The sequence below is a fragment of the Schistosoma haematobium genome, chromosome 4 (genome assembly GCF_000699445.3).
Source record: "Schistosoma haematobium chromosome 4, whole genome shotgun sequence".
Classification (NCBI taxonomy): domain Eukaryota; kingdom Metazoa; phylum Platyhelminthes; class Trematoda; order Strigeidida; family Schistosomatidae; genus Schistosoma; species Schistosoma haematobium.
Window position 1 is genome coordinate 14727451 of NC_067199.1, and position 25752 is coordinate 14753202.

Consider the following 25752-nt stretch of genomic DNA (forward strand, 5'->3'; position numbering starts at 1 on the left):
TGTCACCTCTAAGACGTCTGTACCCTAAAGAGTAAAGGTTCAGTGACTGGACGGGATGTGGGAAAATATGATAGTACTGTTTGTCAGGGACGCTTTTTCAGAGTCAAAAATTGATTTTTATGTTTCTATGTGTTTCGATCGTCTCATGAAACGAGCAAGAGAAGTGACTTTGTATGTTACTTATGTAGCCTTCAATGACTTGTGGATCTGAGTCTAGTTTTAAGGTAGGTTGCGTGCCGTAAATGCTTGATGGTCAGCGTGTTTGAGACAATGTGTGAATTAGAACAACAATGAAGAAGAAAGCACGTAGAATAAGTTCGGAATCGGTAATGAATTAGTTCGCCACCTGGTTTTCAATAAAATATTACAAGGTTATGTATGTATTGGACTGGTTGGCCTTGAGTCACTTGCTTTAGTACCCAAGGTCACTTGGCTGTCAAGGTTTTCTTGTATTTTGGAATATGTAACTGTGCTTCTGTAGTTTGTTTGGCTTACTGATACTTCATTATATGTACATAATGCAGCCATTTGTTCATGTGTCTCCAGAAAAGTCCAGGTAGACTTAAGTCCTACTAGTTCTTATTTGTCTAGTGAAAGGAATCTTGTTACCAGTGTTATGGGTGCTCTAAGTGATTATATGCCCAGGAATCAGTATCGTACGTGTGGCTCCACAGAACAGGTGTTTAGCGTGAAATTTGAGGAATGTGACGCAAGCAGTAAGTTTGATATGTCTCCCAAATTAAAGTTCTTAGGATGTAACCCCGCCTACTCTACTGTTTTATCTCTAGTCACTTGTAAAGGATCATACATATGGGGAATTTCGGTAATTTTCTTCTTTAAACTAACATCTTAGTTTGGTGGTAATGCCACCTTACTGTATGCAGAGAGAAATACATGTACAATAGACCTTAAGCTGCTCCCTACTCCTTCACGTAGGTGTTTTTAATTTAATTAGTCTTGTATTTAAGATACTGGTGATTCCTTGTTTTCCAGCAGACCTCTTATGGCTATCTGTGATACTTTCAGGTAAGAAATTAGTTTTGACATCGCATTTTGGTGTAGTTGTGCATCTTCTCATTGGCAGGTGCGGTTTATTTCTTTGTGCAATCGCAAAGTAGTTTTGTCGTATTATTTAGAGTCGAAAGCGCTCTCAGTAGATGCAAACGACAGGTAGGTTCACTTAATTCGGTGTATCATCTATTAGATTTGTTGTAGTAACACGAACTGATTCAATAACAGTATTCTCAGCACTAACTCTTACAGAACTGTATACGATAGCATGTAGGTTATTTTTTCTAACAAACATTTTTAAGGTGTAAAATCAACACTTTGGCCAGATCTCTTGCCGAGAAGTGTGCCTTCTTCGCTTGGGGTTCGTTGGTTGGCCTTCGCAGATTCTAAGGTTGGTTCACCTTTTTAACATATATTTACCTGGTGAGACTATAGTTAATGGACGACCTTTGAGCGACGCTAGACTGACATTGAGAGTGTCTACTTAATAACTAGGACTAGATGAGAGTTATAAACCTATGCGAGGAATTATAGTTATAATTTACAGTTGATGATTAAGATTAGGAATTAGATTTCGGGTTTTCATCACAAACTGACGTCAGCTATAATGCCAAAACTCTATTTATCCGAGTGGATGAGTGAATTTCGCGCCAAAATCCACGACCTGCTATCTTGTACGTGATTAGTTCGTCCATAAATTATAGCCTCGCCGCTTTTTTTTGGCCGAAGATAAAATGCTTCGATGAGTGATTGTTTGATCCCTTGTCTATTCACTCATGGCAAAATATTCATTGGAGCGGTAGTTTTGTAGTTCAGTTGTCCGACTTTCAACCATTAAGTCAACCTCCGCTCATCGCACTTCGGTTCGGCCAACTGAGTAACATCATTAGTTCCCACACAGCTTGACTCGTTCTTAAGTATTTAGTAAATGGGCTAGTTGTTATACTATCATTATTATTTAGATATTTAATATAAGCATAAGCATCCAAACACAATCCACTGGAGTCCATCGGTCGGAGTTGCTACACGGCATATGAAATCAGTTTAATTCGAAATAGGCTAGGGGAAGTTGAGGAATAAATATGGAATGAGTTAGTATTATCTTTTGCTGACTAGCGTTAGGCTATATAGTAGTATAGATAACCTGACAACCGACTTTCTGCATCTTGTGATCTTAAACGTTAGACTTGTAGCTTCTGATGTGATACAAAGCTGAAGTAATCATTTTAATCAATATAAAAGTTGTCTTGATTCACTTAGCGTACTCTGTTCAGGCTGTTCAGCCTCTATCTTAGTGTCACTTAATACTTACACGAATATATGTGAAAGTCGCAACTCTCGTATTTTTATAGGTTGTAGGTGCTTTTCGTTTGAAAATCGCCTAAAATTCAGTAACAGACAGAATAACTAATAACCATATATTACATATCACTATCGCAGTTAGCATCATGGTTATCATTCTTGTTCCTATATGTGGAGCTCACAGCTACTGATATGTGTACCATCACTAGTTATTATTGAGGTGGGAGCAATTATTTTGAATACTCAAAACCTGGGTAATTTGTACTTTCGTTAGAAAGTACATAAATAAAACCTTGTTCTAAGTAATATTTACGGCGTAACTTATGAAGTATTGTGTTGATTATTCATTATACAGACCCAATTCACACACTTAAGACTTGTTGCGTGGCCTCTATATGTACGTATGTGTTTTGATTCTAAGCCATACATACTGTCTCAAGTTCATGCCAGTATTTACTCATTTAAACAGAAACAAGTAAAGGGCCGTCTCCTTATTAACCCATGAATTACTTTTGAACAACTTATTATGTATAACTGTTGGTTGTTGATAATAATTGTGATAAAAGCGTTTCAAACGACTACGATTAAATGACTGATTAAAAGAACATTTAGCGGCAGAGTAATAATCATGAATACAAATAATGTAACTGTCACTTACAAAATTTAGTGATCAAACAGGCTATAAAGTAGACCCATTGACGAACTGTTTATTTAGTAAATCATGGGATAGGATGGTTATGCAGTGCTTGTTCGTTAACAGAAAACAGGTGTCTAATAAAAATCTAAGCACTGGACTTAACAGGGAGATACTTGTCAACATGACCATTATTGTCAAAAACTCCAGTCCATTAAAAAATAAGGGTGTTTTATAGTCGTTGGTCACAACTGTAGCATTATATAAAGCGTAATTGCAATGGAAAATAATTAATTAACCTCATTTAGACTTAAAGATTTACTGCAAGGAATTCCGAGTATTATGACGCTACAAAACACCAAACCGAAGCGTTACCATAGGCTAATTTCAAGGTTAAGCATGACACTTGTTAAAGAATCAACTGCATCATCTGGAACACTAGAGGCATTTACAGAATTTGTGTTTTAAGTATGTATTCAATCCAAAGTTAGACTTTTGAGCACCTAATGCATTACATTCCTTGTATAGCTCTTTCTCTTTCTCACTCTTTAATTGGAGTATAAAGTCGTGGAATATAACCTGTCAAAATTACTCAGCTTACCTTCAATAAATACATAAAGAACACTCCATTTCTCGATAAATATTTAAGACTCACGCCTTACAAACTTTCAGTAATTTTCTGTTACGCATTGATTTTCAGCCTGTCTACCAACATTTGTCCCGATGTGGCGACGCGAGTACAGATGAGTCACAACCTTTAACTACAACAGTATTGAGTATGAATAAGGTGAGGGAACTTCTTTAATTTGATCATAATCTGTTAGTATGTCTAAATATTTCTTACTTTTGGATTTTTCAAATATCTTATCACCATATTCAAAGTTTGAGGGGCTGGTAAATTCATCATAAGAAATAAATCGACGATACATGCAGTGTTTAATCTATGTTAAGGGAGTGAAGGAATCACTGTGGTTAATAGTAAACCAATTGGCTTTCTTTTATCTCTGTTGATTCAGTAGTAATATATGAAATAGACTATGGTTAGCTTTGAACAGGAGTTATATTAAGACCCTTTTAAAGTAATCATCGGTATCAAGTCATTTGAAAAGTGCTCTTGAAATGCCGTAACACTATAATACTAACGTGCTTTTTGCATGTGGAGAAAAGATTATTTCTAACTCTGTGGTTGTTGTTTAAAATAATACATTCATATAACCAAGATATTTTGGTGATTCATCAAAAATGCTACTGAAATAAAACTGTTAAGTGCGAAGGCTGAGCTACAAATGTCTCTGCAACGTACCGACTTTGTTTCCATTTTAATATGTTATTCCCTATCACACTATTGGCTAAACAGATGAAAAATTACCTAAAATGCATATATTTTTACAAAACCATTTCGTATCGAACTCATTGTTTTCAATTTTGCCTATGGTAATGTGACTGAAAGTCAAGTACATAGACCCGTACTTTTAATCAGTAGACGACGTCGTGAAAGCAAAATATGAGCAGTTTAGAAGTACTGTTATATACTGCTGATTACTTTATCTGTTTAACTTGCGTTATCCCTCTTTCAAATCACGTGATGACTGAACGAAGTTCTTTATGCAAATATCACAATTTTATTATCAACAGTGCTGGGTAGTACATGAAAATTGAATCTTATTGGATGTTCATTTTATCCCACTTGAAACTATTTAGATGATCGCTGAATTATTGTAAGGTTTATTCTCTCAGGTTTATGTATTTTGTTATGATTATTATTTAAGAAATATTAATGTTTTGGAAATCGATCAAACTTTGTACGTAAAAAATGTCTTATTGTAAATTAGACACCGTACACACTCAACATACATCACAAATACTAGATGATACGAATTACATAAAAATTTATCATTGTTTTAGACAGTAATTGCATCAAATAAACAAACTGTGTAAGCATCTTATCAAATATTTCTTGTGTTAAAATTAGATCAATCGTTTGGGTTCGTTAGATATTAAAAAAAAAACAAAGTAATTTATCCTGTTTGTTGATATCACATATAGTTTTATCGATGAATCTGTTCTATTGTGATAGATTCATTTCAATTCTTTCACAAATAAGTGTATCATTTTTTTTAAAATAAATTCTCAATTGCACTCTAAAAATTACAAAAGTAAAGAAAGCATTTATTTGATGTCAAACTTATTGTTGAGTTGGGTATGACACAAAATAATACAAGCCGATCGAATTATTGAGGCGCATTTAGGTATGCATTAGAAAATGATTTTTTAAGATATACATCTTTTTATTTTGTCTAGTATCATTAGCGTTAACCTTCGTAATCTAACATTTGAATATGTTTAGAGCAAAAATATATCTGATAATTGTCTGTTATAGTGTGATAAAGCTAATAACGTTCTTTTAAAATACCAGCCGATTATAATGAGTGTTTTACGATTAAAGTTGTTGGTATTATAGTAGTTTCACATGTAATTAGCATTATTCCCAAGCTTTATATTATTGTTCTTATGTTTCTTGTAATCTATTAGGTTCAGCTGTTGCCAGTTTTATATAGTGACCAGAAGTAATAGGTAACTCTAACTAGTTCTAACATTGTGATTGTTCAAACTGTAGTAGATTCCTTTAGATGTATAGGATTGTGTCGTAATCGGCCCGTGTGCAAATTGTATGATAGCGACTGTTTTGCATTTTTCTTGTTTGTTTTTATTTCAACATTGATTAATTTGTGAATGTGTATGATACCTTACATATTCTTATAGCGTCTTTGGGAAGGGATTTCGGCCCTGGCTACTTCAGTTGTTTCTAGTTCATTGGGTCCGAATCCACCAAATTTGCGTAATAATCATCTTGATTCTCAACATCAAGTCCCACAAACAACTTTATCAGATTCGTTTCCACAACATGGATCTAGTCTAATTACTTCAGAGGTGAATAACTCATCCATATCACCCGGTTACGTAACAATAATTGATTTGCATACATTAAATTGTGAACATGCGACTTTGCGAAAACTTGAAGATGCTACGGCATCAGTTCGTTTATGTCCTGCTGGTTCAAATCTCTCTGACTCATCAAATCAATATAATAGTACTAATCAAAGAGCTCAATCATGCTCTCCAAATAATCAACACACAAGTATTAAAATGTCAGGAGTGAAATACTTGAATGTTCATGAATTTGGTGGGTCGGGAGCCATTGTTGCTCATTTCATGGTATGTATTTTTGTAAACATGTTTTTGCATATATCTCAATTGATTATATAACTTAATTTCACCAGTTTATATCAAAAATATTAGTATGAAGATTCCTGGTTATAAAACTACCACTATGAGAATCAGAGCAAGAAGCTTGTTTAGGTGATATAGTGGTTGAATATCTTATCAATAATTATTGTACATCTAAACTAACAGTCGTTTTTTTATCCATAATTGCAACTGCGTGATAATTTCTATCAATGCAAATTAGTATAATCATCTACTAGACCACTATTTGGCAACAGGTCACAGAAGTGTTTTCTAGATTAAGATAATATCATTACTGAGGAACTGGAAGCTTGATTAATATGTAGACCTCCTAGTTGTAACAGTGCCATTATTACGCATTTCTTATATTTGTATTCATCATCAAGCCATATATCTTTCACAGAACCTAATATTTTGATTGAAAGTCACACTGACTCCTTTCAGTGGCACATAATTAGGTTTAGGGGTCACGATCTATTTTTTTATTTATACTACCCGAAATTTATTTACCGTGATTTCATCATTTAAATCCAATACTTATGAAGAATTCGGTTTACGTGCGGCTATTTCTTGAAAATAACACTATTGATATTAAAAAATTCCATAATAAAAACATCAACACTATAATCGCCATTCATTTACACCTCTAGTTAATAGTAGAAACGGAACAATGGCTTGCTGATTGTATCATTTCACTTTTAACTAGTCGCAGGTTCGAAGCCCGCTCCACCTTCTTTGGTTCACATGACTAGGTAGTATTGTGGTATGCGCTACATATGTTTGTAAATATAAATAGTGTGTATCACCAGTCAGAATTGGAATGTCTACTAGCAGGAAGTTAAGAAGGTTGAGATGAAAAGAAGGGTGAAAGCAATAAATATAACAACGGGAATATAGGAACAATGAAGCTCATCAAAGACAATTCAAAGGTGATGTGCAAATGATGTATTTGATGTGTGATTTTCACATTTTACTGAATCACTCTGTAGTTTTGCATTAAGCAATAAATTGGTCTTCCCCACCTGAGTGTTCGTTCACTACAGTATTACTAGCTTTTACACAAAAAACGTGACTCAAATCCAAGTACACGAATTGATTACTTGGAAGATGATTCTAGTAGGATGGCAACATATTCAAGCTCAAAGTAGTTTTACAGAAAATAAAATTCCGTGGAGTTAACATATTAGTTTTAGTTATTGAACAAAATGAACATTCACTGCTTGTTGTTTTAATCATGAAAATGATCTTCATAAAGTATGTTTAAGGTATATGATCTTATCGTATGTATGTTCGTTACCATGACAACTATTCTAAGATTCTGAAATTTGTTGTTATTCGCTTACTTCTGGACTAATATGTTTCACTCAAAAAGCGCCCATTATTACCCTCAGCTTGTGCTTCCTGTCTGGAAGGACCTTAGCATCATTAGTTCCTTTCCTCTTTTAGTACTCTATTTTATGATGGTGTTCAAGGACATTTTTGTATTGTATAAAGTAGTCATGAGTTATGTGCTTGTCATTCGTTCTACCGGTCTGCGTGTGGAATTATATATTTCCCTGGCTGAATCTGGTTTTCTTCCTCTAGTTAGTGGGGCTGGAGCGCAAAGAAATAGCTTAGCTCCGTTCTGTCATTGGGTCGCTGGTTTTTATCCCGTTCGCCTGTCCAAATTGATATCATAATATCACGAACATAGCAGTAGGTTTGGGACTGAATTCTCCTGTGACCATCAGCCTCTGTAAGAATTCATCTTCTGTTTTTAATATTATTAAAAATAATAACTTCTTTATTCAGTACTGTGTGTTTTGTTTACTAGGGATTTTTATAATGGGTTGGATCTTAAATCCCACAATCTTGCTTATGCACTTTCCAAGGTAAAAGTAATTATTTTATCAGGATGATTTCACTCCTAGTTTGATTGGGGTGAGATAATAGAACTTTGTCGACATGCTTATTTATTCGCATACCTGTCCACCAAATAAAAGCGGATGGTTGATAAAATAAAAAATCTTAGGGATTATTAATCGGTCTACGTGCTAGTATGACATTGGCAACTTTAATAGACGATTATTTATTTATTTACCTACTTAAACACACAAACATTGGTACAAGGAGGCACCAAATATATATATACCACATAAATCATTCCATTTGTGTGAGGAATTGGATTCATCTCGGGCGCCCAAACCAAGACAGGTGGTTTTGTTAGGGGGCCACTCCCCAATCCTTTGACCTAGAGTTCTAATCTAAAAGGCAGTGGAGCAACGTTAGAAGATGCAGTCTCATGATAACCGGTGACCAACAATAAGTTCATATGTCTATTGTTCCCTCAGGATTCTGGAGACCCTGTGCACCACTAGTTTGGAATCGGGGTTTTCCAACTCCCCTAGTTGGATCCTCCATATCCATCAACCCGGTTAAAGTACCGAACATTCGCTTTTCGTCTTCTCAATTTCGTAAACAACAATAGTGCCACGAGAAGGCAGTGAGTAGGACTTACCTGTCAGTGGCTGTTTAAGCGTGACTATGTGAGAGCATTTCGAGAGGGACAGCTGCCTCTCCCCACTCTCGAGCGTACCAGAGCATTCGGGGGCCAGACTATCATTTAACTTGCACAGACAGATATATCTTATGTGTTTCGTAGTTTCGAAGCATTATGCTATAATAGTCAAGTTGCTAAGACTTCTTTTTCAGTTGTAAAGACTGCGAATTCGAGTCCCGCTTCACTTTGGTTTGTGGAGCTGAATAGTATTACTATCTGTCAGATTATACAAATGTAGTTTAAAGTCAAGTGCACGAATCTGTACCATGCTAGTGATTTATATTAATGGATTTTCATATGAGGAAGCTGTTACTTTATTTCATTGTTAAATATTTTGACACTAACCAAATTTTCACCAACATGGATTTCGATAAACTCCCTGTATCGCCAGTTGCTGATATTTTTTTAAAACCTTAGTGCTATTTTTAACAAATGTAGTTGCACATTTCTGAAGGTTTTGAAAATTTCGTTTCGTTTCACTGACACAAACTTCCTTGTTTTAAGCCCCCAACCACTTGTATTCTTGAGGGCATTGATTCTCCCTATAGGATTAGAACCTTCCTGATAGAGTTAAATCAGCAATAGCCCTCAAATGCCCTGGTACGGCCGAGAGTGGGGAGAGTCGGCTCTCCCTCTTGAAATGCTCTCACATGGCCACACGTATATAGCCTTTGCCAGGGAAGTCTTACTCACTGCCTTCTCGCACCACGGGTGTTGTTTACGAAAATGAGAGGACGAAAAGCGAATGTCCGGCACTTTAACCGGGCCGGTGGACACATTGAGTCCACCTAGGGAGTTGGAAAACCCTGATTCCAAACCAATGGTGCACATGGGCTCCAGTATTTTGAAGGAACAAGTGGAGTATGAACCATTTGTTGGTCACCGGCTTCTATAGGACTGCATCTCCTTAGAATGCTTCACTGCCTTGTGGATCAGACCTTCAGGTCGAAGGCTCCGGGTGTGGCCCCTTAGGAAAACCACATGGTTCGGTTTGGGCACCCGGGCAGTATCACAGCCCTCACACATATCAAATAAGATTGTGTGGCGCATATGTATTTGGTGCCTCCTTGTACCAATATCTGTGTTAAAATAAATATATAATAAACTACACTTACTTAACATTTGTTATTACTCAGTGATCGCTCAATGTAAATGTTCTTCTTCTCTAATTTCTAAAACATTTTTTGTCCCGAACTACTTTTCATTTCAGGCTCATCGTTGGGCTGGTGTTGCTCTCTTAAAGTTTGATCCATCTGGAAGTCTGTTGTTCACTGCGTGTAAACGGGGTCACTCATTCAATTTATTTCGTATTGCTAATCATCCGTTTGACCAGCGTCAAACTGCTGTACATCACTTATACATTTTGGAACGTGGTAATTTACCATGTGAGGTAATTTGTTTCCATTGTTATTATATCCTTGTAAATTTTTATCACGATTTGGATTTTTAGGATGTCCTAAATACCGAGTATAAACTATACCCTCCTTATTTTGCTGATAAAATTATTTCAGAAACCAACTCTATTGGTTCACACAACATTTTGAAATACGAACCACGAAGTCATAATACACACTCGCTTTTGGTGTTTTTTTATTATTTAAAGACAAGCTTAGGTTTTGTCCCACTCACGATCGAGTGACCTCAAACTTATACTCAATTCAGGCGATCCAAGATCGAAGATTTTTAGAAAATTGACTCCAGTTTTCTAATTTTTACACATAAAGTAATGTAACCACAAGTAGTTAGTTTTGGGGAAACGGCAGGTTGTCAAATAGTTTGGGCGTAATTTAGGCGAAACATGTTTTGCATTTAAAATGATATGTAAAAAATCAATACTAATAAAGTCCGAAATGGATATCATTTCAAGGTAGAATTTAATTGGCTGAATGATATATTTCGAAAACGTTGTCTAACTTAGATCGGTTCATGATTTCAGTGAAATTTTAAGAATTGTTGTACTCACTTCAAAGCAAGAAATATTATCAACCGCTATTTCTATTTGTTGTCGTTATCCAGGACGATAGTGAAAGCTCCTCAATGTGTTCGTCTTACTCGGATAACTACATTACTTAAAACATTCGTCTGAGCCGGAAATATTCTCAAATATTTTATTTTATTTTTTCTAACTGTACGTTAATATTTGATGGATAAATAATGATTTAAGTAAGCTGTTTTCTTGTATATAAGAAAGGATAAATACGGCCATCTAGTGCTTATGTATCCATCAGTATTGGTGTGTAGTAAATTTGTCAATTCTAGTTAACTGATCTTAAGAGTTATAAACGTGCTTTATTCATTTTCATACTGCAGGTAAGTTTGTTTTTAGAAACTACTGTATAGTCTGCTTTCACCATAATGAAGTGTTTATTTTTCTATTGCATTATTAATGCCTTAGTTGAAAAAAAAACAGGTATATTTTTTCTCTGAACTATCCTAGTGTTGTCTTAGTGAAGATTAAATTATAGATAACTTCCGAGACCTATTAATGGACTAATATTATGTATATATTCTTATTGTATGACTATTCAGTAACTAGATTATGTATATCTCTATGTTACTCTTATTATAAGCTTCATTTTGACCTATAGATTATTATTGTACGATTTACCGTTCTTAAATTATGTTCAATTTATTCATTACAGTCTCCCACGTTCACAGCCACTTTTTGGCTTGATCTTGTATAACTGCTATTTCCTATTTTATGGTGTGATATGGTCTGTTTGGTTGGTATATAAACCAAGTATGTTTGAAATAAATGACTCTCATAGTGGAAACTGGTATTGGTGTTCTGGACTGAACTGTGAGGGCTAGGAGGAAAAAGGACCAATAAGGACGCTAGGCTGCTCATACCTATCGAACGTCATTGGTTTGGCACAGTACTAAGATTGAATAAGTCGTATTTCGATTGGCGAATAAATTATGTGATGATTAGCTGGGCTTAAAGTCATAACATCTAGAGTTACTATTTTTGATAAATATAATCACAATCGTTCGCATAATTTTCATGGAATTTACTAAAAAAGCCCAGTAAATTTACAATTTGATGTTCAATATACCATTAAAATCGATATGGTATTGAATGGGTTTCGTCAAGAAAGGCAGCAGAATTTGTTTACATGTTTATGTCTAAATCACAATGTTAATAATAATATTAATTATTATCATTATTACTGTCAGTTATTATTATTGTGATGCTGTCATTCTTAATAAGTATGATTTGTTACTGTGTATCACGATATTCTGTTTATTTTACGTCTCTGTTGTATTTGGTCACAAAAACACGTATTCACGTGTCGTTGTTACAACATAAGTATATTTCTAATAAGTTGTCACATGCAATTTGTCATTGGAAAACTTCTTTTTTTCTTTTGTTTCTCAATCCTCCTTGTTTATTCGAATCTGTTGTCTACCTCATTCATAAGTATCTGCTCACATGATTCAGTAAGTGTTAGTGTAGTGGATACTACTCACGAGATTGCTTTTAGGTAGTATTTAGAGGGATGTCGCCTTGAAGTTATCGCTCATCAAACGGAGTGAAGAGTTTCAGTACATCGAAAGCACGGCTTTGGCAGAGCACTTGATGACCAAACAAGAAGACAGTTTGGGTTGCAGACCATGCCGTGAGATACAAATTAATTGTTGTTCATACACATATACATTCTTGTTTTACATCCTGGCAGCTACACCAAATGTACATCAAGGCAATGGGTAGAACTCTTATTTATTAAGAGAAATTACAAAGCGTTCGCGTAATACGTATACATAGCTTTCGAACATCCATTTGCATCTCGCAGTGTGTTCTGCGATCCAAACTGTCTTCTTGTTTGGTCATCAAGTGCTCTGCCAAAGCCGTGCTTTCGATATACTGAAACTCTCCATTCCGTCTGACGACTGTGATGACTTCGAGGCTACGTCCCGCTATATACTACCTACAAGCAATGTTGTTAGTAGCGTCCGCTACAACGGGATGAACCAACTATATTCTTTATTCTTATCACCTAGGGGAATCGGAAAATATGGCGTTTGATTCTGTATTTCTTATCATCCACAAAATTCACTAAAACCAATCTACATTCATAAGTACTTGACGTTGAGGTTTTTGAAATCCAAATTTCAGACTAGAATTCTGCCTGGGAAGTATTTTGTTAGATCTATTTCTTTGCTATGGTATATACCTTATCATTCTTTCCTCTACTGACGTATTTCATTCAGTTTGATGTTTTTAGTGAATTTCTCAGTTCCAATTTAGTTCGCATTATACCGGCAACCATTAAGTACGCCTTACTGATCTGGTTTCAGTCTGGTGAAAAGTATTTTCAAATGCAAATAAATCTCCGCTGCTACCAAACGGAATAATGAGTATGTTAATAATGATGGAGAAAGGAATAAGCTCGATAGTTAGACGTTAATATCTTTGATAATGCAGTGAGAAAACGAAGTTTATCAGAATTATGTGGTATATTTACGCAATACATTTCGAACAATCTGATCATATCTTTGAAGAGCGATTAGCTTTTAGTTGCCATATCCTTCTACCACCTATTTATTTAATAATTTCTGATCATGCTTGTTTCTATATTCAATATTTTGTATGTATTCTTATTCTATTGGGAGAAAAATACTTCTACTGGACAGTTGTCTTCCAATATATGCCCCGTAAGCAGCAGTCCATTTATCGATCGACATTCTGTTGATTCATTTTAACACTTCAAAACTTATTCGCTTGTCAAATTCCTAATCATAACACAAGTGTCCTTAAAGTCCTAACGAGAGGCTACTTTTACAATACATAAACTATTAAATTTTAGCTTAGAATGGTGTTATACTTGCCACGAAAATTTAAACAATATAAATCCAGTCTTATATATGCTTTTGAAATTATGTCATTTTTGACAACATACAGCTACTTACTAAGGGAAATGGTTATCTGTAATGATACTCAGTAACACAATGTTCAAATAATAACTAACTGGCCATATAAATCATTGAGTGAATATAGATCACAAGAGAAGACAAATCTCCATCAAAATGTGTTTTTCCTTAATAAAATAATATGCATAAACGCCAAATATTTATTAAGTAGAAAAGTAAACAATTGGACATTTAATAAGTAAACAATCAGAAGGTATAGGTATCTTAGGTCTTCCATACACATAAAATTAGGGCCTGGCTATCTGGCTTAGTGTTTTTGTGAATAAAATCTGTTTACTTATGTAAGATTGTGTTAGCGTTGTATGTTACCATGTTAGAGCACTTCACCACTGAATTATTTATTCTATGACCTAATAGGTGTATTCAAATATTGTGTTCGTACGACTTTTCTTTGTTGTTTACTGTCTTATGTGTTTAATCGGTTCATCTCTCACCACTATGAACTGGTGTTTACAATATCAGTTGTCTCATTATTTTTTGATTGTGTATAGCCTAGCTGGTTAAATAAGCGGTCAAATAATCTGCCACTTTAATCACATCTTTGTATGAAATAGTATAACTATATGACTGTATACAAGCTTACTTCCTGTTTGTGACTGTTGCGTAATGGGAGTAAATTTATTAAATAAATACATAAATAAGGTTTTTATATTCAGATCCTATTATTATTTATTATGTAAGAGTAGATGGTACTACCTGGTCACGTTAAATCAATGAAGATGGGACGAGGTTCGAACTTGTAACCAAATGGGTAAAAGTTGAATGATTAGAGTCCACTAATCTGCTGCTCAAAATCATACATTGAAAACAATGATGCTACCCAATTGTGGACGAATCTTATAACAGTGATCACAATTTACATGAAATTGATTTTGTAGTTTGTGTCACAATGTGAATGATTCAGATTCAGTGATGCAAATACAAGATTATAGTGTCCCAAAAAACTCCATGACTTCAGACATTCGCACTAATTGGTAACTTTGCAGTCACCAGTGTCATGTTGTTCAGTTCTTAGACCTGATTGATCGAATTCAGTGGATCAAGGTACATTGTATTAGTTAGTAGACTGTATGATTCAAAATCACTTTATTGGAAGGGATAATCAGAAATAATAGATGTTATGTACTACTCAATACCTGTCAGCAAAGAGTATCTACAATTCATAGCTAAACTGATTTATGTAATTTTTACAAAAAAGGATTTCTGTAAGTTCATTGCGTGTTGTCAGCCTGCTTGTATTTAATTTTAAGTGGTAAAGTTATTTTGTGAAAGCATTGGTATAAATGTCAACATGTAATTTAGTTCGCTTTTTAAATTCTGAATGATGTGTATGTATAACAATATAGAGAGGGAAAAGAACCTAAGGTAAGATCGATACGATTTTAAGCATGACAGTTAGATATTACGATCAGTTTGCATGGTTGAAATTTCTATTTAATTCGCTTTTTATTACCTTTATAGAAATTTCGGTGAAATCGATCAATTTAGTGGATTTGTTTGTTATTTCTCTTGTAGCATGAATTATGTTTGTTGATACTGTTTCATTAGGACAGCTATTTTCAACAGCTGTACGATGGAAGTAAATGCTGAGATTTTATTTATTATTTATAATTTAATGGTATTTCGGCAGTTTATATACATTGTATTTTACAGGTAGAGTAATATTAAATGTCAACAATAACCAATCAACATCGAAGTCGATAGGACAAGCTGAGAGTCATATGTGGAGAAATTGAGATATTTCACATATACCCGAAGTTTGTGCTGATGATGTTGTTCAAAAGAACAATGAAAGTTCCACGACCAAACCATCCAGCTCAGCGAACGAATCTCTACCAAAAATATGATCCTAGAAACTGTGATCAATTATCTGTTTTATACACACGACCAATCAGTCATTTGATCCTTTACCAAATGGGAAAAAGAATTGTTAGGATTTTAGAAGAGTGCTTTTATCGTGAATTTATATATTCTTTCACGTCGTTTCTACGTTGATTATGGTTTAGCTTAGCCATACTTATTTTTAGAGGGTGTATCACATTTTAGCCGTATGAAATACACGTATGTTATCAGTTCATCAGTGGAAAACTCATAGTCCTAAATTCTGTATCTTCTAGTTCTTGTAATCTAGGTGTTCTGCACCAGTGAACAATTTGTTTAATATATTTTTTGGTCTGTTAGTACTTGAAGTTTAAATTATTATGCTAATGTCCTCGATTGCAACGGGTAATTTGGTTCTCAAGTACTTTTCGCAAGTTACAAATACCATTCTGTGACAAGTATCACAATGTATAATTTAAATCCGAACAATTCTGTTAGTTTCTTTTGAACTCTATGTTTTGGTGTTTTTATTAGTTTTGACCTACGTAATTTTGAACTAGTCTTCACCCAATACGTGTAGCTGAAAGTCTAACACTAACGATTATCGTGTTGTAATTTCTTAATTTCCATTTTTAAGAAGTAATAAATAGGCATCATAGTCATTGACTTCATTTTCATAAACTAAACTTTCAGCTTAGAAAGTGTACATAATTTTTCAATCCAGCGTAAATGTAGCTCGACAAGTACTTCAAATCGTTTAAATAATCGTCACGCTATTATAAACATCCATTAAAAATGTTTAGTTGCAGATAGAATATTTAAAATTTCATCTCATCGTAGCGACTGTTAGCATCAAGTTAAGTTTAAAAAGAAAGTAATTGGCAAAAATATACTCTTTTGAACAACTTTTAGAAACAAATCGATAATAAGAATCCATGTTAGGTAAAATTGATTGTCATCAACTACAAAAGTGCAAAACCTATTTTTAGAGTGTATTATGACCAACATTTTATTGTTCGTTTGTTGAGCAAGACCGATATATGTAAATGATCTTTGTACAAGTGTAAACACGCTTGTTTTTTTTTAAATCAAATGTCATAGATACTTATTTTTTAAAGATTTTATTCATCAAATTAATTTACTTCTTTAAATCTCATTTTTATTTACAGTTTCTTATTTTGGTGTTTAACCTTTCATTAGTGTGTAAACATATGTATGTAGCACAATTCATCTAAATGTGTTTTAACTATTTAAGCTGTTAGAATTTTCATCAAAATTGCATTCATTGTTAAATCTTATGTTGAGTGGAGGTTTTCAAAAATAGACAAGTAAACGATACGTGCTAATATTTCACATTGTTTCAGTATTTCTTCAGACATACCTTTTTATCCCTTCTCCGATCATTTTCTCAATATTTGGTCCTTCCTACTAGCAGTGCTACTACAACTTTTCTGAATTCTTTTCTAGTCATTATGTTTATTTCATCTCTTTTTGCTCATATAGTATAACAGCTTATACTAAAGCATACTCGTGCTAGGCTCTGCGTTGATCATGATCTAATAACTTCAGAAATGCCTCTTGTTTTCTAATTAAATGACATCACTTATCATGTAACTGGATTCTGGTAGCATTCGTCCATAATACTGTATTTTGTTTAGTGGTCTTTTCTGGAAATCGTCGGAGTTAGTCGGTCATTAACGCACTATACAGTCAAGGTTATTCCTAATGGTTCGGATGTAATGTCGTAACAATTTATTTCACATTTTAAGTTGTTCGTATGAGGTGGTTTATTAAATAAGAAAATACACCATATTGTTGTCGGACTTTCTTTGGGCTTATGTGTTTGTAGTGATGATTTCTTAAATATAATTTGCTGGGACGAATCAACTAACGATAAATATGTGCGTCTGTACTGTCTGAGTATTTTTCAAACAGATTTTTGTGATCCTTTTATATGAATTATTATTACAAGCTATCTTTTGATAGATGAATAATTCCTTTGCTTTTTACCGTTCATAAATGTATGAATGTTTGTTACTCAGCTGTATGGTATGTGCTTTGCACCTTCGAAGTGCAAAGTACTTCTACAAGACTGGCAGGATTCTAATCCTGTACTCACCCTGGACGGTGAGCAGATAGACGTAGTTGAGAAGTTCGTGTATCTGGGTAGCTGCATAAGTGCTGGTGGAGGTGTGAGTGATGAGATCAATGCACGAATAGTGAAAGCCAGAGCGGCTTATGCCAATCTGGGCCACCTTTGGCGCCTTCGTGATGTTAGTCTGGCTGTGAAAGGTCGGATCTACAACGCGTCGGTGAGAGCAGTTCTGCTCTATGCTTGCGAAACCTGGTCTCTCCGAGTTGAGGACGTTAGACGACTCTCTGTGTTCGATCATCGCTGTCTCCGAAGGATTGCTGACATCCAGTGGCAACACCATGTTAGTAATGCAGAGGTTCGGCATCGCGTTTTCGGACACAGAGACGATAATCCAATTGGTGTCACCATCTTGAAACACCGACTTCGGTGGCTTGGACACGTTCTACGAGTGTCGTCCCAGAGAATTCCACGTCGTGCATTATTTGCCGACTCTGGGACTGGTTGGAGAAAGCGGAGAGGTGGTCAGTGTATGACATGGTGTCGTGGTATGAAAGAAAGCTGCAAAGGACTGGCTTGTGTTGGTCCTTCACGACTCCCTGGTTGGGGTTCGAGAGATGGTGCTACACAGTGGCTAGAAACGTTATCAGATATGGCTCAGAATAGAAGCCAGTGGCGATCCTGCTGTAACCTTCTTTTACTTTCTTCACAAAAATTGGTTGTATCTCCCTTAACTGAAAGATTTCTTCTGATTATACCTTCCCGTTTCCCCCATTATTATTATTATTATTATTATTATTATTATTGTTATTATTATTATTATTATTATTATTATTATTATTATTACACCACTTTACACTAATCTGTACGTTATTGTTTTTTTACTCCTTACTTTTTTCCTTCTCTTCAAATTCTCATTGTTTTGTGTGGTGCATATGTATTTGGTGCCCTCTTGTATCAATATTTATGTGTTCAAATAAATAAATAAATACTCAGCTGTATGTCTGAAGTGTCTTGGTCATGTGGCTGTTTAGGTTTTTGGATTGATTTACTGTTACGTTCTCTACTTGATTACGGTGGAATACGATATATGACTAACGGCACTCGAACGTGTAGAACCTCAGATTCTCAAATCAGATGACAGAAGAAGCAGGGGAAGTGAACATTGGGTAAGAATAAAAAAGTACATAAAAACATGGTTATTTATAGTTATTAGCGTTGAATGCAACATCATTGTGATTCAGCCGATCCACAAGGAGGCAAGTTGTGCTACCGTCGAATCGTAGCATGCCACGTCAGCATTCTAGAAAGCTCTGTCACATTCTGATTGGTTAGAATCTCTCCAGCTTCTTTACAGCCTCTGGAGGCTTCGTCATGCTTCTCGAAGCCGTCCCAACATTTGCCTTGCGAGCTTATTCTTAAATAATATGAGTTGTGACTCAGACGTAATTAGTGATACTTTTAACAACTGACCCGGTAACTGAGCATTATAACTAAGGACTTGGGAGCATGAGAATTTGCATTTGGACTTGACTAATCCATGTGGACTTATCGTTAGTTCTTCTGGTGAAACTACAAGGTTCTTCCTGAGGTTTAAGTGTTTCTATCCCTGGTCGATTACTCTAGGAATGATTACTCATTTTAGTGGTCATAGTACAGTTACGTGATTCACAAAGAAAAATACTAATATAAGCTAAGTCGAAATAGGATTTCCCTATGATATTTAGTGTTGCAACCATATTTTTTAAAATAACTAACGTTTAAAGATGGTTTTACCTGAAGTTATTTCTTACTTAAGATGAGATTTCTTGTTGTTTGGTAGTTTTGGTGTACGCTGGTCGTAATTCTCCTTGTTGTGTTCACTTTACCAACATTTTTTGTACTGGTTTTTCACGAACCTCTGCTTTTATGCTGCTTTCTACCATTATACAGCAGTAATAACAGTTTTTCTCTTCATATTCTTCGTCTTATTTCAGAATATTCGAGTTACATCCAACCTCTATGCTTATGCAGTGGGCGATAGTTTTTTGATCGAACTGCATATACTGTAAGGTCTATTAATATGATCAGTCTAATCGACTTGTTAGTATTAAGGTCTGTAATTTCAAGAAGAATCGACTAGGCTGAAATAGGATTGTTTACTCATTTATTATGTTAGTTTATCTGTATTTCTACATATTTTACATTTCTAGAATGATGAAACTCTAATTTAATGACGAAATTAGAAGTAGGTTGTAGTGTTAAGCCTTACCCCAAGCCCACATGAATTATTTTAGCTTCCGGACAGACCAGTTTATTCATTCTTCTTGAGTCGTATTTTGACCATGTTAGTTATTCTCTGTTTTATATGAGCGTTTGTGTGTGTATCACTTATCCCATTCATCACATGTCTACAGCTCATTTTTATCTGGTTACAAATAATAAGTCACGTTTTATCAAATGGGTTTGCCTCCTCCTCTTCTCTTTGATTTCCTACTTTTCATTCTGAATGTCTGTTGAGATAAACGAGTGCTTGAAATAAATTTATCCAACCCAACTCTCAGTTGGCTTCTTATTACCACCATCCTACAAACGGGGTTAACCTACGTAATACACGGAGTTAAATATGTTCATAATATATAACGAATTGGAGTCAGATTAGTGGGCCACTAAAAGGTGATACTTTTTTCTTTGTAATAAACCACTAAGTTTTTTTTACGTGCTTTCGACATTTTGCTTTACCAAAATATATTTTTCTATTTATTCTACTAATTATAGCTTATACCGTTCATGTTATATTTTTGTCATTGTACTTTCCTGTAGAAGTCGTTATCCATTGTTTTAATCTAATTATACGATAGTATCAATAGACAATGCACTTCAGTATCTTAGTTTTTGTTGTTCATGTACTGAACATCGGTTTTTTTAAAACCATTTCCTCAAATAAACTGAGTGTCCTATCTTCTCTACACTATGAAAAAACTTTTATTTCAGTGAAAATTTATTTGGTCATCTTTTCTCGAATTCAGATGTAGTAGGCATGTTATCATACACCATTTCGAACTTTCTTGCATATTTGAAATATTCCCATATTGTAAATTTAGAACAATTTTGTTTTCGATTAGATCCTTGCATTAAACATTTTACATTAACTTCATGTTATTATCATCTTACTGAAAACCTAGACGTTTAGGCTTTTTCCTGTTGGCTCTCCAAACAATTATTTTGCGATACGAACTGATGATAGGTTGACTTCGGAACTTAGCTTTTAAATAAATATGTTTAAAAACACAATCGTATGAACGAAGAATATTCTTCTCAATAATTTCTCATCAGGTTCTACAATTATAAATCCAGATTAATAATCCATAAAATTGGCCAGATTTAAGGCAAAATACATCATCATTTGGAAACTGTAATATGTGGATCAGAAATTGTTTGTTATATAAAATAAAATCGTTAATGTTGGGGCTGACTAATATGAAGTGTCAACTTGAATCAGTTTATAAGCGAAATGAAATTGTGCGATAAATGATCAGAATAAATATGGTCAACATGGGGTAAGAGAGAGGGAGAGAATATTATGATTACAAATCGGAAATTACGTAATATGTAAAATAATTAGGTCAAATATAGTAGATTCAGGGGTGGATATTGAATAAATTCCTCAAAAAGGTTATCAAGTGTAAAGACAATAATAATAATAATAATAATGATAATAATAATAATAATAATAATAATAATAATAATAAGAAGAAGAAGAAGAAGAAGAAGAAGAAGTTTGGGACATAAAATGAACATTAATCAGATTATGTCACCACATTATAAGATTGATTATTAGCTAGTTGGCCAGGGTAAAAGGAGTGGCTGAACATACTTCTTTTGGATACAAAGCTCTGGCTTTTTGATCCGAATAGCAATTGCTTCAGCCGTCTGTAGGATTCGCAGTCTGACGGAATTAGGTAGACTGCTGTTGACACGATAAACTATTGCAAAAGATTGCTCCATGTTGGCTGTATGTCCTGTTTGGACTAAATGGTCTAAGATGGAGCTGTTAACAGTTTTGACAACACCTTTGCTTAACCACACGGGTAGGTGCTCACGAGCCCGAATGTACAAATTCCTAGAACATCTGCCAATATAACTTGCTCCACAGGAGCAGTTGAATTGATAGATACAGAAGGAGGTGGCTAGTCTAGGTAATTTATCTTTCAACCTCGGAGTGATTATTGGTCGTGTGGAGAATACTAGTTGTAGTTTAGCTGCGTTGAAAGTCCTTTGAATTGATCTACTTAACTTAAGTCTTAACATTTCACTCGGCGCGTCTCCTCTGAATTGTAAGCGTATATATAGAGGCTTTCTATTTACTGTTGGACATTCTCTACGCTGTCTTTTATTGGCTAAGTTTTTATTTATAAATTTCTCTGGATATCCATTTTCTTTCAGGGTATCCAGAGAAATTTATAAATAAAACTTAGCAATAAAGACAGCGTAGAAATGTCCAACAGTAAATAGAAAGCCTCTATATATACGCTTACATTCAGAGGAGACGCAGTGAAATGTTAAGACTTAAGTTAAGTAGATCAATTCAAAGGACTTTCAACGCAGCTAAACTACAACTAGTATTCTCCACACGACCAATAATCACTCCGAGGTTGAAAGATAAATTACTTAGACTAGCCACCTCCTTCTGTATCTATCAATTCAACTGCTCCTGTGGAGCAAGTTATATTGGCAGATGTTCTAGGAATTTGTACATTCGGGCTCGTGAGCACCTACCCGTGTGGTTAAGCAAAGGTGTTGTCAAACTGTTAACAGCTCCATCTTAGACCATTTAGTCCAAACAGGACATACAGCCAACATGGAGCAATCTTTGCAATAGTTTATCGTGTCAACAGCAGTCTACCTAATTCCGTCAGACTGCGAATCCTACAGACGGCTGAAGCAATTGCTATTCGGATCAAAAAGCCAGAGCTTTGTATCCAAAAGAAGTATGTTCAGCCACTCCTTTACCCTGGCCAACTAGCTAATAATCAATCTTATAATGTGGTGACATAATCTGATTAATGTTCATTTTATGTCCCAAACTTCTTCTTCTTCTTCTTCTTCTTCTTCTTCTTATTATTATTATTATTATTATTATTATTATTATTATTATTATTATTATTGTCTTTACACTTGATAACCTTTTTGAGGAATTTATTCAATATCCACCCCTGAATCTACTATATTTGACCTAATTATTTTACATATTACGTAATTTCCGATTTGTAATCATAATATTCTCTCCCTCTCTCTTACCCCATGTTGACCATATTTATTCTGATCATTTATCGCACAATTTCATTTCGCTTATAAACTGATTCAAGTTGACACTTCATATTAGTCAGCCCCAACATTAACGATTTTATTTTATATAACAAACAATTTCTGATCCACATATTACAGTTTCCAAATGATGATGTATTTTGCCTTAAATCTGGCCAATTTTATGGATTATTAATCTGGATTTATAATTGTAGAACCTGATGAGAAATTATTGAGAAGAATATTCTTCGTTCATACAATTGTGTTTTTAATATAATGGGAATTTTTGATCAATTAAAATATGTTTAAGTTTATATTGTCACAACATAGAGCGTCTTGTTGCAGAATTTGATTATACACAAAGTATTTCCAATTTGATATTTTTACACTTAGCTAAAGTACCTCTTAAATATTCTTGTCTAGTGCGTGCGTGTCTTTTGTTTTCTATTGCGTGTCTGTTAGATATAAGAATTCATCTTCTATCATAGAAATATTGTAATATGCATACTTTTTTGCACTAGCACTACTAGCATTTATGTTGCGTAGAAAAAAATTCAGAGTAATACATTTACTCAATAAATTTATTATTTCATTTGATTCCTACATATTTAGATTGTGGATGCTACTTTCTCTCATGATTCTCGGTGGGTAGCTGTGAGCAGCAATCATGGGACTACACATGTTTTCCCTGTTACTGCTTATGGAGGTCCGATCACTGTTCGTACACACACTCGACCTCACGTTGTGAATCGTACTTCGAGATATCATAGATCATCTGGTTTAGAAGAGTATCATCTAACTAGACCACAACCTGAGAGAAGTGCAACTGAGTCAACTGGATTTAGCGGTAACTCCTCTAGCAATTCTATCAATATTCCGTGCCACATTCCCCAGTCTAGTTCTATGAAACATCCTTATACTATCCGTAGTCAGTCGTCTGGTTTCGCATCTGGTGTATCTAGAGCAGCTTCGAATTTTTGTCAAACTGCACCAATTGCAGGTTTTGCACCTCAATGCCCTCATCTAGGATTCACAGCTTTCATGACTCCTCTCAAGGAAACTACTGACTGTTGTATTAGTAAGTTATATGTGACCATTTTTATAAACAACCTTCCACTGCATTTTTCTATGGATGATTTTATGAGAAATTTCACAGTTTAAAGTATGTAAATGTCTGTCCACTTTTACCTCTTCAACCTCGCCAGTATATTGATTTAACCTCCATTTCTTTTGAGGTTGAGTATATTATGCCTTAAGCCTAATTAATTTGTTAAGTTTAGCGTCATATTTCCCTACATAGGCAGCTTTTCGATTTTTTCCTTTATAATTTATTTATTTGTATAGTTGCTCTTAAGATGGATAAAATCACGTTGAAAAAAGAAGTTATTCATATCTGAATAGTTAACCATATGGTTTTGAAATCGTTCAAATACTTTATTGAAATCTTGAAATCATTAGTATTTTTGGAATTGATATTTGGAATTATTTACTTATCTTTTATCTTTGTTATTCAGAGTTCGGTAAAATATACAGTCCTGTTAATGAATGAATTGTCTAATACTTTACAGATAATTAAGATCAACAAATCATTGAGCCTAATTGGATAACGTTACAAATGTGATTGATTGAATTCTGTCAGCTCTGGAACCTTTTACTACTGATTACTATTCAGTGACAGAGCAGTGTTTTTAATCCAGTTTTACAAGGGATCATTCACGACCTGAAAATCTCAACAGTAGGATCTTTTGTTGGTGTTGTCAGATTTCTCCCTTTGATCAGTTTTATAATTCTTGGGGAAGCCAGCATAAAGGTTATCTAGTGAAGTATACAGAAAAATAGTTTGTAAAACTAAATCCTGCAATCACTTTATCACTTCTTCAACATCTTTTTAAAAATGACCAAAAACGTGTATCCATACGATATTACTTACTTACTCCTGTTACCCCTCATGGAGAAGCATAGACCGCTCACCAGCATTCCCCATCGAACTATGTCCTGAGCAATCCTGGTTTTTAGAAGGGGCATCGGCCTCTTGACTTCTAAAGAATCTCAGCTTTAATCATGAGGCGTTATAATTCTTCCTTCAACTCCGAGGGCAGAGTTTAAATGGTTTAATTTGTTTATTCTGATTAGCGGTTTTTTAGCAAGGTTGTTTTGTACGAGATGGGGTTGCTGACCCCATGCCCAACCCTCTTCTTTTACCCGGGCTTGGGACCGGCAGTAGCTCTAGAAGAGCTACAGGTGGAGTTGTTTACGATATCGAAATAGTGATATTCTTCAGTGATGTGGTTCTTTTTGATTCAATAGGATTAAAACATATCAAAGTCACTATTTCATCTGTTTAGCAATGATAAGTTACTTCCAGAACATCACAGTATTAAAATTTAGTTAAAGCTAGTAAATTCATACCAAGTTGATATGTATCCACTTCAGTTGTCACATAGACAATAGCCTATTCTAGGTTAATTGCTAGAGGTATTTTTGTACAAACGAAAATCTACAATTTTTCCAATAATCAAACCGACGATTTTAGGTATATGGTGTAGCGAGTAATTAGTTTATCAACAGCGTCCTCATTAACTATGAATCTAGTTTTCTGTTGTTTCAGTCGACAAGAAAAATATAAATAAAAGAGCTAAACCTTCTTGAATCCTTGACTTGACAACAACTTGACAACAGTAACAGCATGACACCATAAAAGAGCAGTTATATACAAGCAGAATTTAAGAGATCTGTAACTTGACATATCAATTGCAGCTTATGGGGAAGTGCAATAAACTATCCCTTATCTGTTTTCCAGAATAGTGACTACCTTCACAACGTCATGAACAGATATCTATCAGACCGATCTACCATCACGAAATAATTCTAAGAACTCGAAAGGTGAAT

General features: G+C 34.5%; 1 protein-coding gene across 1 annotated transcript in view; it reads left to right on the forward strand.

Moving 5' to 3' along the window:
- Positions 1 to 253: 253 nt before the first annotated feature.
- MS3_00007483 (uncharacterized protein) overlaps positions 254 to 25752 on the forward strand; it is a 49967-nt gene continuing 24468 nt past the window's right edge. The window contains exons 1-12 of the mRNA XM_035730023.2: positions 254 to 556; positions 592 to 716; positions 753 to 823; positions 854 to 932; positions 969 to 1026; positions 1063 to 1170; positions 1205 to 1281; positions 1314 to 1402; positions 3648 to 3734; positions 5711 to 6163; positions 9943 to 10122; positions 23476 to 23941. Of these exons, the coding sequence (XP_035589190.2) occupies positions 510 to 556; positions 592 to 716; positions 753 to 823; positions 854 to 932; positions 969 to 1026; positions 1063 to 1170; positions 1205 to 1281; positions 1314 to 1402; positions 3648 to 3734; positions 5711 to 6163; positions 9943 to 10122; positions 23476 to 23941 (1840 nt within the window). The 5' untranslated portion in view covers positions 254 to 509. The remainder of the gene's footprint in view (positions 557 to 591; positions 717 to 752; positions 824 to 853; positions 933 to 968; positions 1027 to 1062; positions 1171 to 1204; positions 1282 to 1313; positions 1403 to 3647; positions 3735 to 5710; positions 6164 to 9942; positions 10123 to 23475; positions 23942 to 25752) is intronic.